Source organism: Hemiscyllium ocellatum, chromosome 23 (genome assembly GCF_020745735.1).
Source record: "Hemiscyllium ocellatum isolate sHemOce1 chromosome 23, sHemOce1.pat.X.cur, whole genome shotgun sequence".
Classification (NCBI taxonomy): Eukaryota; Metazoa; Chordata; class Chondrichthyes; order Orectolobiformes; family Hemiscylliidae; genus Hemiscyllium; species Hemiscyllium ocellatum.
This window is the reverse complement of record NC_083423.1, coordinates 48,524,981-48,540,173: the sequence shown is the minus strand read 5'-3', so window position 1 is coordinate 48,540,173 and position 15,193 is coordinate 48,524,981. Positions and strand designations below refer to the sequence as shown.

Below are 15,193 nucleotides of genomic sequence, written 5' to 3'. Positions count from 1 at the left end.
GTGGGAAGTGGTTCACCATTTGTTTTAAATTGCAACAAAGGTGTACCAACCTGTCAGTAAGACCAGTGCTGCCCATTCTGCAAACTGAACTGGTTGGATGATTCCTTCACTTTGCAGCCTTCTGATTTCTGCCTCTACTTTTGCCTGTCAGGCAAATGGCACTGGGCAGGCCTTGCAGAATCATGGAATTGCTTTTGGTCAACATTCGCAGCAGCCTTGGCCCCTATGACAGTCCCGAGACCCCCCCTGTAAAATGTCTGCGTCTTTAATTAGGACTTCACTCAGGCAGCCATTTTCTAATTAAAAAATGTTGAGCTAATCAAGGTGAATCTTTCTCAACCAATTGTGTCCCATCAAGCTTGGGCCCTGAGATTTTTACTACGAGCAGTGGTAACTGTACCAGCTGCTTTCCTTAAGAGATTGGAACCGACGGCATATTCTTAATCTGTAAAGGTTCCCAACATCGTTTCTCAGCCTGGCTGAGGCCATACACTAACGTAAAGGTTGGAGTCCAGAGAGAATTTTCTTAATGATTGGTTCTGCAATCACTGATACAGCCGCGCCAGTATCCATCTTCTTTAGAGCTGGGTGACCATATGACTAGATGTTTATTTTGGCTGGTTCTTATTTGATATTGCTAAGCAATTTAACTGTTCCAAATCAACTGTAGGTGGACTTTCCAGGATATGCACTCTCCTGGATACCATGAGTTCTCTTATGCAATTCAGTCCGAGAGGGACTCCTTTGCTGTCGTTGAGTCCACATTCCAGCAGCAATTACAATTACTTGCCGATCCAGATCCTCGAGACTATTTTAAATGTTTGGCTGAGTCATAGAAATGTACAGCATGGAAACAGACCCTTCAGTCCAACTCATCCATGCTGACCAGATATCCCAAACTAATCTAGTCCCGCTTGTCAGCACCTGGCCCATATCCTTCCAAAACTTTCCGAGGTCATATACTAAGCTGCTTGCCTTTTAAATGCCGTAATTGTACAAGCCTCCACCACTTCCTCTGGCAGCTCATTTCACACACGCACCACCTTCTGTGTGAAAACGTTGCCCCTTAGGTCTCTCTTATATTTTTCCCTTCTCACCCTAAACCTATGCCCTCTAGTTCTGGTCTCCCCCATCCAGGAAAAATACTTTGTCTATTTGTCCTATCCAAGCCTTTTATGATTTTATAAACCTCTATAAGGTCACCCCTCAGCTCTGATGCTCCATGGAAAACAACCCCTGCCTATTCGACCTCTCCCTGGAGCTCAAATCCTCCAATCCTGCCAACATCCTTGAAAACCTTTTCTGAACCCTTTCACGTTTCACAACCCTAATTGCATGCAATACTCCAAAAGCGTCCTGAACCAGCGTACTGTACAGCTGAAATATGACCTCCCAACTGCTGTAGTCAATACTCTGACCAATAAAGGAAAGCATACCAAATGCTTTCTTCACTAACTCTGACTCTACTTTCAAGGAGCTATGAATCTGCATTTCAAAGTCTCTTTGTTAACCAACACTCCATTGGACTTTACCATTAGTGTATAAGTCCTGCTAAGATTTGCTTTCCTAAAATGCAACATTTTGCATTTATTGAAATTAAACTCCTTCTGCCACTCCTCAGCCCATTGGTCCATCTGATCAAGATCCTGTTGTACTCTGAGATAATCTTCTTTGCTGTCCACTACACCTCCAATTTTGGTGTCATCTGCAAATTCACTAACTCCTATGTTCACATCCAAATAATTTACATAAATGACAAAAAGTAGAGGACCCAACACCGATCCTTGTGACACTCCACTGGTCACAGGCCTCCAGTCTGAAAAACAACCCTCCACCACCACCCTCTGTCTTCTACCTTTGAGCCAGATCTTTATCCAAATGGCTAGATTTCCCCATATTCCATGAGATCTAACCTTGCTAATCAGTCTCCATAGGGAACCTTGTCAAACGCCTTATTGAAGTCCAGATAGATCACGTCCACCACTCTACCCTAATCAATCCTCTTTGTTACTTGTTCAAAAACACTCAATCAAGTTAATTAGACATGATTTCCCACACATATTAATTCCTAATCAGTCTTTGACTTTCCAAATACATGTACATCCTGTCCCTCAGGACTCCCCCCAATACCTTGTCCACCACTGACATCAGGCTCACTGGTCTATAGTTCCCTGGTTTGTCATTACCACCTTTCTTAACTAGTGGCACCATGTTAGCCAACCTCTAGTCTTCGGCACCTCACCTGTGACTATCGAGGATACAAATATCTCAGCAAGGGGCTTAGCAATCACTTCCCTAGCTTCCCACAGAGGTCTAGGGTATACTTTATCAAGTCCAAGGATTTATCCACCTTTATGCATTTCAAGGCATCCAGCACTTCCTCCTCTGTAAATGGACATTTTTTCAAGATGTCACCATCTATTTCTCTCCATTCAATATCTTCCATGTCCTTTTCCACAGTAAATACTGATGCAAAGTACTCACTTAGTATCTCCCCCACCTCCTGTGGTTCCGCACAAAGGCTGTCTTGCTGATCTTTGAGGGGTCCTATTCACTCCCTAGTTATCCTTTTGTCCTTAATGTAGTTGTAAAAACCCTTCAAATTCTCCTTAACCCAATTTGCCAAAGCTATCTCATGTCCTCTTTTTGCCCTCCTGCTACTCTTCTGAGGATTCACTTGATCTATCCTGTCTGTACCTGACATATACTTCCATTTCTTAACCAAACTCTCAATTTCTCTAGTCATCTAGCATTCCCCACACCTACTATTCTTTCCTTTCTACCTAACAGGAATATACTGTCTTTAGACTCTCGTTATCTCATTTCTGAAGGTTTCCCATTTTCCAGCTATACCTTTACCTGCGAACATCTGCCCCCAATCAGCTTTTGAAAGTTCTTGCCTAATACCGTCAAAATTAGTTTTGTTCCAATTTAGAACTTCAACCTTTAGATCTGGTCATCCTTTTCCATTACTATTTTAAAATGAATAGAATTATGGTCGCTGGTCTCGAAGTGCTCCCCCAACTGACCTCAGTCACCTGCCCTGCCTTATTTCCCAAGAGTGGGTCAAGTTTTGCACCTTCTCTAGTAGGTGCATCCACGTACTGAATCAGAAAATGTTCTTGTACACACTTAACAAATTCCTCTCCATCTAAATCCTTAACACTATGGCAGTCCCAGTCTATGTTTGGAAAGTTAAAATCCCCTACCATAATCACCCTATTATTCTTACAGATAACTTAGATCTCCCAACAAATTTGTTTCTCAATTTCCTGCTGAGTGTTAGGTGGTTTATAATACAATCCCAATAATGCGATCATCCCTTTCTTATCTCTCAGTTCCAGGCTTGGCGTTGTTTGGGGGTTTTGCTGTGGGTTGATCTAGAGTCCGTCTGTTGAGGACATGTTCTGAGTGAGGCTATGCAACTGTCTTCAGTCAAGTGGTGTTCTCCAAGCTCAGTCAGATTGACGAGGGAGTCCACTTACATTGGAAAACCCTGTAACTCATATGCTCCACTTGCTGCATTTTCCAATGATAAAGCCAGTTGTAGCGCCTGTTTGAAATCCAGTTGGGCTTCAGCTATGGTTACACTATTAATCTCACATACCAACTGGTCTCTAAGCATCTCGTTAAGGGATAAACCAAAATTACAGGCCTCTGCCAGCCATCTTAACCTAGTCAAAGATTCCATCACGGATTCTCCTGGTTCTTGAATTGCTGAGTAAAAACAACAGCATCTCAGAATTAAAGGAGGCTTGGGATAACAACAATTACTCAGTGCTTTAAATCTGCCCCAGAGTCATTTGTCTAGAAAATAAAACACATTCTTTCCACATACTGGGCCCAGTCTGCGATGGCAGGATTGAATGAATCGACTTTCCCAAAAGCCTGCATAATTCCCGAAATGCTCACCCCAACTCCAAGGCGACTGTTGCAAGCAAATGTCTTCAAGGGCGTGTTTTTCTCTTGTCGTCACTGAAATAACTCCACGAAGGTCAGGATCTCATCACCAAGTTACGTTTTATTTACACGTAAACGACACTGACCCAGCTAGCTCAGAGCCAGCTCCTAGAATGAACACGCCTGCTTAAAGCTGTCAGCCAGTACTCCCTGATTGGACCCAGGGAACCACAATCTGGGAACTCATTCTATGACATCCACCTGGCTGACCTTGTTCCGATCACGACAGCAACTTTTGTGAAAAGAAGAACAAAACTGGTGCTTTGAATAAATCTGACTTTTCTTCAGAATAGTCATGGCAGTCTTCAAATGTTAACTGCATTTCTCCCTCCACAGATGTTGCCAGACCTGCTGAGTTTCTCTTGAATTTTCTGGGTTCATTTCAGTTGTCTAGCATCTACTAATTTTGTTTTTATTATAAGGAATGGGGCAAAAGCAGGCCAGGTTACTCATGGAAAATCATAAACTGCATCCCAAGTCCCACAAGGCCTTTGGGAAGATCACGCAGGTTACGTGAAAACTCAGACTGATTTCTTACTCAAGTAAAAGTTGTTTGAATGGGGTGGAGGTGGGAGAGAGCTGTAACAGGTCTTATGGGGCCCATCTTGCAGCATAACAGTAAGCGACCATGCCCTCAAATTGGGAGACCTGGGTTCAAGTCCCACTTATTCCAGAGGTGTTTAAAAAAAAGCAATAGAATAAACAAAGAGAATATTGGAAAAACTCAGCATATCTGGTAGCTTCTGTGGAGAGACAGCTAGAGTTAATGCTTCAAGTCTAGTTCTTTTTCAGAAAGGAAAGGTGTTGGAAAATGCTTTTTGACAGAAGAGGAAGAGTAAAGCTGAGATGGTGGGGATGTCTGAAGAAAAAGACAAAGAGGTTATTATAGCGGTGAAAGAGAAAGAGAGTGTAGAATGGGTGTGACTTAACATTTTGAAAGGGTGGAGATACATCCTCTCTATTATAAGAAAAGTAAACAAGGCATAAACAAATCAAGACAATGAGAGAAGGGGAAGAATGAGAATGTACAAAATAGGATTAGAAGCAACAAAGCAAAAGTGTAAAGAAAGAGAAAACATTACCAGACAAGGAGCATGGCTGCGCTTTCTGCCAAACATGGTCTTCATCTTGTCATGAGTATTCATTCGTTAATTTGAATGGTTGGAAATCATGAGGGTCACATGGATATTTCTACTATGTGATTCTAATGGGTGGGACTTCATGCTGAGGATGCACATTTTAAAGCAAAATCTATCAATTTTAAATGAATCAGAAATTCAGTTAGTAGAATTTAAAGAAAACTACTTGCACGCATTGATAGTGTAAAGGTTTAATTATAGACACTGAAAACAATAGAAATATAAAAAGAAATATAAACCAATACACTGTGGAATTGGCAAAGTTCTTCATTTCCATAAACCTGGACAATATGATCTGAGTATTATTTGTGATTTACAGAAGTTTCACATATTTACATCTGTTGTGACATAAAGTTTTACATTAGTACATTTACAATGTACCCAACACATGCTGCTAATATCGTTCAAGTGTGACAGAAAAGTGAAGTTTCATCTTGAAAAAATGTGAGTTGTAAGTATAAAAGGTTTTTGTTTTGCATGTGTCAAGCTTAAGATTTATTGGTGATCTTCCACGAAATGATGTACACTTAAATAGTAATCAAAATATAATACATTTTTATATTTGATTGCACATGTAGTTTATTTGATATAAAGTACCAATATGTATTAGAAACTTACCGACAAAGGATCAGTATATTACATTTGAAGATAGGTTACAAATTAGCACCTCTAACAAATGCTTTACATGTTGGGAGTGAATGTTAGGCTTTTGAGCAGAGAATCCGTATGCCCCATTTGCAGCATGAATGAATGATTCTCTACTCACTGATTTGTGTCAGAAGACTCCATCAGACCTACCCCATTAAGTCGGGTGTTTTTCAACTGTTAATGTAACATTCAATTGGTTGTAACATTCCGGGTTTCCTTCTCTGTCAATCTGAATCAATTAACTTTAATACAAATTGTGATTAGGGAAAAATGAAATACCGGATATTATTGAGCATACAATATACATCAGTATGAAGAAGCTTGTGTCATGCTACACAGATTTCCTTCTTTTACCAAATACATTATTAATTAACTTAGCCATTGATTTTGAACCACTTGGTCTTCTCCTGCGGCTCCCGCTTGCATTCCTGATTGCCTTTGCAAACATTATTGCCACTTCCTGGTGGTGCTCAGCCGCTGAAAGTTCATAAAAGTGACATTTGTTTTCTCCAGCTAAGAGCAGTCCTTCCTCCTCTCTCACCTCTCTCACATGGCACAAGTCTTGTTTGTTGCCAACTAGAAATATCACTGACGTAACTTCCCTGTACAAGTGAAGGTAAATTCAATGAATGAAGGAAGTGACTGAAGTCGTAAGCTCTTTCCAGTACATGTGAAACCATGAGGCAATTGCATAACTTCAGGTACTACATTGTAATTGGTAATCTACAATCAGTACAAGCCATTGAAACAATATGTTGTTTAAATCTCCAGCTTCTTCAGTTCAAGCAGATTGGTTTCTTAGTATGATAGTATATTGTTATTGCTCCTAGTTGGACTGCAATTTCAAATTCATTTTATTTTGTATACCTGAAATAATTACAGCACAGGAAGAATATTTAGCCCATTTTGTACATGTCAGATCTCTGCAAATGCAACTCAGCTCCTCCTAACTCTGCTGCTTTCTCCCCACTGCAATTCATTTCTCATCAGAATTGAAAATAAACTAGCCATGGACTGAACCTAGGACCTAAAGTGCATGCTCTGCATCTGTAAGCCCACGTCAGAACAGCAATTTTCATATCTTGAGAACAGCCATGTGATGTTCAGCAACTGTTTGTTATACTATGGATACTAAAGACCTGGTCTTCCACATATACATTCTGTCTGACTATGCATAACACTGAGCTACAAGCTCTGCCCTGTGGAACATGCAACATCATTGCCAACAGGTGGGCTCCCTGGGTTGCTCAACATCCTGGTCCTTAAACCTCAAATGCAAATCTTCTGCACCTTCTTCACCTTATCTCCAGAGTTCACTAGAATCGGTGCTACATTATAGCTGTGTTGTAAAATAATCTCTTCACATTAAGCAGATGACACATTTTTTTGAGTAAATGAAAACTTTGCAAATAAAATTGGAAAACTGATCTTTTAATCATACTTCAAACTGCATTTCAAATGATCAGAAATAACAACTTTGGATGCCAAATAGTTCACAAGAAATATTATGAAATACTTTCCTGGCTTGTACAGACTAGATTTGAAATATTTTAAGCATTTTTCAGACTGAAAGGAAAGGAAAAAAGAAACTAAGAGGCTAAACTTAGACAGAATGCAAGTCTACAGTAATAACCAAATAGTTCAGCTGAGACTTGTTCATTTTAGAATTTCTTTTGATGAAAAATAAATGATCTTTGTAATCACTCTTTATAACCAACAAATACTATGGTAATTAGGAACATTGTTAAAGTGGATAACTTAAGGCACAATGTCATTGGAAATATCTAAAAATCATCTAGTACCTAAGAATGGGGGCCATTTTCATGAAGTTCACAAAAACATGACACAAGGGTCTTATGGTTTGTGGTAGCATTGTTATCTCTGGGCTTGTGCTTCAAAGACCATCAACTTGGTGAAATTCACTCTATGGTCTGCCCAAATATTGTTGGTCTTCCAGAGCAAACAGTTGACCTCGACAGAGTGTTGCAGATTTGCACGTTTCAAGATCCAGGACTACGTGCAATAACGCTGAGGGCAGCTGTCATCAAGGCATGGTGGGGAAAAGTTTTAGGTCTTTCTGCCAAAATACAATGGGGGTCTGCTCAGTAATCAGACTCTCTCTTTGTCTCAAATGTATGTGAACAGTGTGCTGCATGAGTAGGAAATGTCAATGCTATTTTTGCAACTGGAGGGGAAGTCAAATGACACTTTGTTTTTTCTCTATATGCAAAGACTGTGCAGAACTGGTTTAGTATCTGTGTATGTATATAAAGACTGTTACGAATAAAGCATATTTTAGCAATAAAACCAATTATCTAAGAATTGCAGATAAATGTTAGATAATGACAAGGCATGTTAGCAGTGAGGCTTCATCATCTCTCCACAAGCAAACAAGTCACCCAAATGGTCAAAGCTGCAGTACATGGAAAATCCCTGTTTATCCAGAAGATTCAATGCACAATAAGAACTGTTGGTGAAACAAGCTTGAGATGACTCAGCACTTTATTTTTTGAATTGATAAACTGAATTTAAGAGAAATAATTACTAAGAAATGGCAAACAAAATGACAATCATATTTTTGGTGTGTTTTTAGAATACTGAGTTATAAGTGTAAACTCAACACACTTGATGATATATTTTACCAAGATTAGTACTTGTTAAAATGCAAATGTATCAGTCATCTAGACTATAGCTATATCCCATATGTTTGTTACAGAGCATAGACACTCACAAATCATTTTATTTATTTAGAGAATTGGTTTGTTTTGTAGTCTATGATATGAAAAGTGACAATCTTGCACATGAAACTCCAGATTTAAAATACAAAAGCCAATGCATTGAAGATAAAAGCTTTGATTTCTCGAAGTGTAATTTTAGCCACTGGGTTAACAACATCAGAAATTCAAGGCTACAATGTGTTTCATTTAATACCCTTGTCTTGTGTCAACCATGTGTCTAAGCTAACCTGCAATTGCTCCTCTTTTAAACACATTTCAACAAAAATATCACACTTTGTGTCCAAACAGGATCCATCCTTCAAACAGATCATTTTCTGATTGTGCAATCATCATAATTGGACTCTGTGTGCTACTGTTCACTGCAAAGGTTTCCCTGAAAATCCATAATATAACAAGCTATATCTCTAAATTCTGTCTGTGCTTTTATTTCTGGTCAATCAGTATTGTTTCTTTTGTAATTATTGTGAACTAAAAGGAGAACAGTAATGTAATTGGAGGTCAGTAAGTAAATAACACAATAACTAAATAATATCCATCCTACACTGGCACTTCTGACTTTAGTCCTACACGGTTCCAATGAACCACAGTCCAAACACAAGGAAAATCATTTTGTCTTTCTACTGGGTGCTTCATAACCTTCTGATCCTAATATTTTTGACAACTTTAGTTTTAATTAACATTTCTATATTTTCTTGGCATCGTACATCTATTAACACTTCTGCAGGGCCCATCTTCTCAATTTACGTTTGTCCCCTTATTACCTCCATTTGCTTTTTATTATTTTATTCCTGCTTTCTATAGATTACTTCCTTTCTTCTTTCTCTGCTCCACTGTTTCCCTGCTTAATGTATTTCCATGGAAACTGTTAATCTCTAACATCTTGCAGTTCTGACAAACTTTTCTTTCCACAGTCTCTGCTGTTGAGGGATTCCAGGATTTTCTTTTTATATAACACAAACAATTTACTGCAGCAGACCATTCTGCTGATAAAACATCGTGCACTGGCGTAATAACAATTCACATCGAGCCTCTTCTGACCTTTGTCCGAATTTGAGCTCAAAGATATCTTGAAAAATACTACCCCTTTTAAACTTCAATTGTGGCCCAGTCTAATTAAATAGAACATAGTTACACATGTCTGGCAAGTGTTTATCTAACATTATTATCAATATTTTCCTGTACTACACTTTCCTGCTGCTATCTTCGTGCATTCATATTAGTACAGCTGGAAAAGTACTAGTCACAACAGTCAGTCCCAGTTGCACACATGAAATAAATGATCCATGATTCATGTAATTATATTTTGCTGTTTCCTTCCACACCCTGAAAAATTTACACCCTCAATCTTAAAGTTTGTGTTGAATAACTCCTTCAAATGATGGAGCACTAATGTCTGGCATCAATCCCATCCTTGAAATAGAATGGAAATATCCTGCATTTCTAGGTCATTTGGACCACACATTAAATCAATTTAACTGGAATAAAAGATTACAGCACCCATTCTGAATTTTACTCTTTTTGAAGTTCTGACTGAAGTATGATTAGATGCTGGTCAACAACTGCAACACATTGGACTGTATATGTTCTCTGATAACGATAGGATTTTTTTCTTATATTGTGTGAAAGGAGATACAAGCTTGAACATCTGATGAAAGTAACATGTCAAAAATGTCTTATTTCATTTTTTTAAAAATCACCACTCAATCACAGTGAAAAGGTGGTCATTCCTGAAGAGAGTGGGAAAATCTAACAATAACAAGAACACAGAAGTAACAATAAATGACTCAGACAGACATCCACTGCGCAGTTCTAAATACCATTAATCAAAGGCGTAACCAGAGTTTGCAAGTAATAGGGGAGTGAGTTCTTACCGCTTGCAAATTTCACTACTTAGTTCACGAATTCGTCTAATAAGTGCTTTCGCAGACACAAAGGAGGACCGGTCACCGATATCGTACACCACAACAAAACCATCAGCCCAGTTTACTTGATCAATCAACGAGGATTTACTATCAGAATGCTGGAAGAGAAAGGACTGTTAGAAAAGAAACACTGGGCCATCTTAAATACGCTTTGAGGCACTTCGTTTAACCTACTCAATCTAATTAATTAATTAGTTATCCTTATTGTAATCTACTCACACTCTTGACATTGTATTATGAAGTAATTGCAACTTTCTGAGAAAGAAATAGATTAAAACTTAGATGATTAACTGCATGCATAATTAGGAAGAGACATAATACAAGCTTTAATCTCTGCTAACATCATTAATGAAAGAAATGTCTTAATAGCAATTACTACATTAAAGGAACGTGCTTTGCACATTCCTCCTGTCTGGTTTAATCAGCTCTTATTCCCTACCCCTTATTCTCATATCTTTTTCTTCATTTCTTTACAAACACTTATTGATTTGTCTTTAAAACAATCTTCATACACTTTTGATGGAGAACACGCCCAACCATCCTTTGCTTGAAAATATCTCTTTTAATTTCATTTCTCCATTGATGATCAGCTTTTGTCAAAACGGAATCATCACTATTTATCCTTTCAAAGCCTTTAATCATTTTGAAAAATGAATTTTGTTTTAACTTTCTATATGTTACAACTTTTAGGATACCCATCTGGAAACACTGCACATGGAAGTAATTACTATGTGCAAGTTTAATCATTGGTCTTTTTATTTTTTAAAGTTTTATTTAGTATCACATCAAAAGCCAATATGTAGAATTACCATTGAACTATTCACACATTTTCTAAAGTGAGCCTAGTCATAAAGTAGTACAGCACAGAAACAGACCCTTCAGTCCAACTTGTCTGTGCCAACCAGATATCCCTAAGTTAATCTAGTCCCACCTGCCAGCACTTGCCCCATAACCCTCTAAACCCTTCCTATTCATATACCCATCCAGATGTCTTTTAAATGTTATAATTGTACCAGCCTCCACCACTTCTTCTGGTGACTGATTCCATACACGCACCACCCCTTGCATGAAAACATTGCCCTTAGGTCCCTTTTAAATCTTTCTCTTCTCACCTTAAATCTATGCCCTCTAATTTTAGACTCCCATACCTCGGCAAAAAGACCATGGGTCTTCACCCTATCCTTGACCCTCATGATTTATATTCAGTGACTTCTCACCCTCTGACCCTCCAGGGAAAACAGCCCCAGCCTATTCACCCTCTCCCTGTAGCTCAAACCCTGCAAACCTGGCAACATCCTTGTAAATCTTTTCTGAACACTTCTAAGTTCAATAACATCTTTCCAAAGCTGGGAGACCAGAACAGAATGCAGTATTCCAAAAGTAGTCTAACCAATGTCCTGTATAGCCTGAACATGAGATCAGTGCACTGACCAATAAAGGCAAAATGTACCAAATACCTTTTTCACTACCCTAATTATCTGCAGCTCCACCTTCAAGGAACTATGAAGCCTAAGTGCCCAGAGAGGACACCTCATCACTATGTCATGGGAGAGCCTGACTCTGCCAGTGTTTTAAAGAGAATGCCTTTTTAAGCAAGAGACCCCATTCTGAAGAAATACTTACTTGGGAACAAGGGTCAAATATTTCTAAATTAATTGGTCTTCCATCTATGCTTAATCGTTTTTTATAGATGCACTCTGTAAAAACAAAAGTTATGATCAGAGTATTACACAGCATTGCTGGAGCACCTGTCATAGACTCACACAGGATGGAAACAGAGCCTTCACTCCAACCAGTCCACGCCGAACATAAGCCCAAACTAAACTAGTCCCACCTGCCTGAGCTTGGCCCATATCCCTCCAAACATTTATGTACTTGTCTAAATATCTTTTAAACATTGTAACTGTACCCACATCCACCACTTCCTCTGCAAGCCCACTCCACACACGAACTATTCTGTGTAAAAAAAAATCCCCCTCATGACTTTGTAAAATTTTCCTCACCTTAAAAATATATACCCCAGTCTTGAAATCCCCCATTCTAGGGAGAAGACCCCTGCCATTCACCTTAACTATACCCCTCATGATTTTATAAACCTCTATAAGGCCACCCTTCAACCTCCTACACTCTAGTGAATTAAGCCCCAGTCAAGATTAGAGAGGTGCTGGAAAAGCACAGCAGGTCAGGCAGCAGCCGAGGAGCAGGAAAATTGATGTTTCGGGCAAAAACCCTTCATGCAGTCCTCACTTTTGCCTAGTTAAATTAAGTCCCAGCCACTCCTTATAACTCAAACCTATTCCTCTATTCCTGATGAAGGGCTTTTGCCCGAAATGTCAATTTTCCTGCTCCTTGTATGCTGCCTGACCTGCTGTGCATTTCCAGCATCACTGAGCTAAACTCTGGTTTCCAGAATCTGCAGTAGTCATTTTTGCCTCCCTTATAACTCTTGGGAACATCCTGGTAAATCTCCTCTGAACTCTCCCAAGTTTAATAATACCCTCCCTTCTTTGAATAAATGTTTGGAACTGAGACCATTTCAAGAATTAGATGCATAATTTAACTGTAAGAACACTGGAAGTCAAGTACTTTATTCTGTTGAAAGCCTTTATATGACAAGTAAGTACTGGAATTTATTTGCATCATATAGCATGTTTCAAGCTTTCAGACAAATTCAGTTCTTGGCATTTCTACTTGTTTTAAAGAAACAATATTGAGGCTAGCCGCAAGATTTCAAAATGAACTTCAGTAATAACTCACTTTATGAGTGCTTCACGTCAGCTCAGGTAACATAGTAACGTTGCACTCTGTATTTACAGAGTATAATGTCTATCACAGCTGGATATTCATTTGGCGCCCTCGAGAATTTTAAAGGTTTTAATTGCGATTTAACTCAGAGTAAAAAGAAGCCTCAGCAAATAAATATTACCAGTCGTCCTTCCTTCTAGATTATAGTAATATTAATAATTAGGGAACTTGTTCGCAATTTAGATTATACAACGTTACCATTATCTGTATAAAGTTGCATTGTTTTACACAAAAAGAGAAAAAATGTTGCGCCTGCAAAGATATTTTGTGAACATATAGCTGGAAATGCTCAGAAAACCAGCTCGCATCTTCGATTATTTTGCGTCCACGACTTTTCTCTTGACCGCACAGTGAACCGTGAGTGATATAAGTTCTCCGCAGCTCGACAGCACCCGCCGCTGTGGCCAAGTCCTGGGGCTGAGAGAGGCTACATTTTGGAAATAGATCTACCAGCAACTTTGCACAAGTTAGTTGGCGGAGATCGCCAGTTTCTAAAGTTTTAAAAAAAAGAAACAAAACGCAGTGCGGAAATTCAGGATTTGAATCTTACCGGAATTGGAAGCATATTCGCCGATAAACCGCTTGGTCAGAAACCGAACAATGAGAGCTGCAAAGAGATGGAACAAAATAAAGAGGAAAGGATCAGCAGATTGCATTGGTCAGTACAAAGGAGGTTATGAGAGTATACTTTTTTAAAAAAAATCACACCAAAGGATTAAAAACAAAGGAATGGCGTTGAGTTTCACCATCTGGAAATTTACACGTGAAATGTTCAAGCTGAACACTGTACCGGATTTCCCAACTCCATCAGTTCCTAACACTGCCAATTTGATCTCATTCATTTTCACAGGGAGCTGCTGCTGCTGCTGGATGTTAGGACGCGCTGTCAGACCGTGCCTCTGTCTCTGGACCGGGCTGTTAACATGCTGCTGGCTTTTTCTCTGCAGCTCAGACCACATTCCCCCCGCTGCTTCATTTAAGTTGCACCTCAACTTGCGTCACTTTGGCGAAACGAGCCTGTGTGACCCGATCCGCCTTTGGAAGACTGTCACAGGAGGTGGGAACAGCGAGTTCCCCTGCTCTCCAGACCCGGCCAGTGGAGCGTGAAATAATTCATTAAGCAGCATTTAGGAAATTTCAGAACTAAGTATTTAAACCATACACTAAGAAGTGGCAATCCATTCAAAAACACATGCAACAAATTTGGGTGAAGGCCGATTCAAACAGAGCGTGTGGGGAAAATCAGAATCAAATCTTAAATAACTTGGGGAAGGTTAATTATTGAGAATGCGTCAGAAAGTGCGGTGATAAAGGAAGCCTTAAAAGTGAAAAATGCAGCATGGAGTAAGATAACATCTTATCAGTGTTTATCCACCCAAACCAAACACTGAAGAATGGAGGCCACACTCAAAAAAAATTCCCAATTGCATCAGAGAACGATCCCAACAGACAACAGTGAGATAAGTCAGAGTCCACCTTTTCAAAGTTCACTAGGGAAACCGGGCCTCAAGCTGCCCTCATTAGTAGCGTGAGCTATTCAGAGTTGCAATGGTGAGATTGGATTAATATTTCAGCAAAAATGTTCTGTTTGGATGCTCATGCACGCACGCTTTTTTGACCCTCGGATTACCGCCACCTGATGGCTGGAATTGACATTGCAAACGCACACCTGAGATCAATAGGAGCACATTACAGCTGAAAACAAACTAAATCCCCTCCGGTGTTTCCTTTCTTCCTGGTGGTGGACATTGAATAAAGATTTGTGCACGTTTTGTCTCTCACTGTGTCTCACACCTGCACACACACACACACACACACCATGGTGCTGGGGGAAAAAATAAGCACTACCGCAGTTAGGCGGTAGTGTGGGGGTTAAAAAAAACAGGAGTTTTATCACACAGCATTTAAAAAAAGAAAAAAGAAAATTTAACAAAAAAAGAAAAAAGAAAAAAACCAAAAAAACAAACTAAATCCCAGCAGG

At 39.3% G+C, this 15,193-nt stretch overlaps 1 protein-coding gene across 1 annotated transcript; it reads right to left on the bottom strand.

Annotated features, from left to right (window-relative positions):
- Positions 1 to 5,274: 5,274 nt before the first annotated feature.
- rergla (RERG/RAS-like a) lies at positions 5,275 to 14,472 on the bottom strand. The gene is made up of 5 exons (XM_060842968.1): positions 14,003 to 14,472; positions 13,763 to 13,819; positions 12,031 to 12,104; positions 10,357 to 10,505; positions 5,275 to 6,349 (listed from the first exon to the last, which is right to left on the bottom strand). Exons 1-5 carry the CDS (start codon positions 14,169 to 14,171, stop codon positions 6,079 to 6,081), a joined length of 720 nt encoding a protein of 239 aa, XP_060698951.1. The 5' UTR covers positions 14,172 to 14,472; the 3' UTR covers positions 5,275 to 6,078.
- Positions 14,473 to 15,193: the final 721 nt, after the last annotated feature.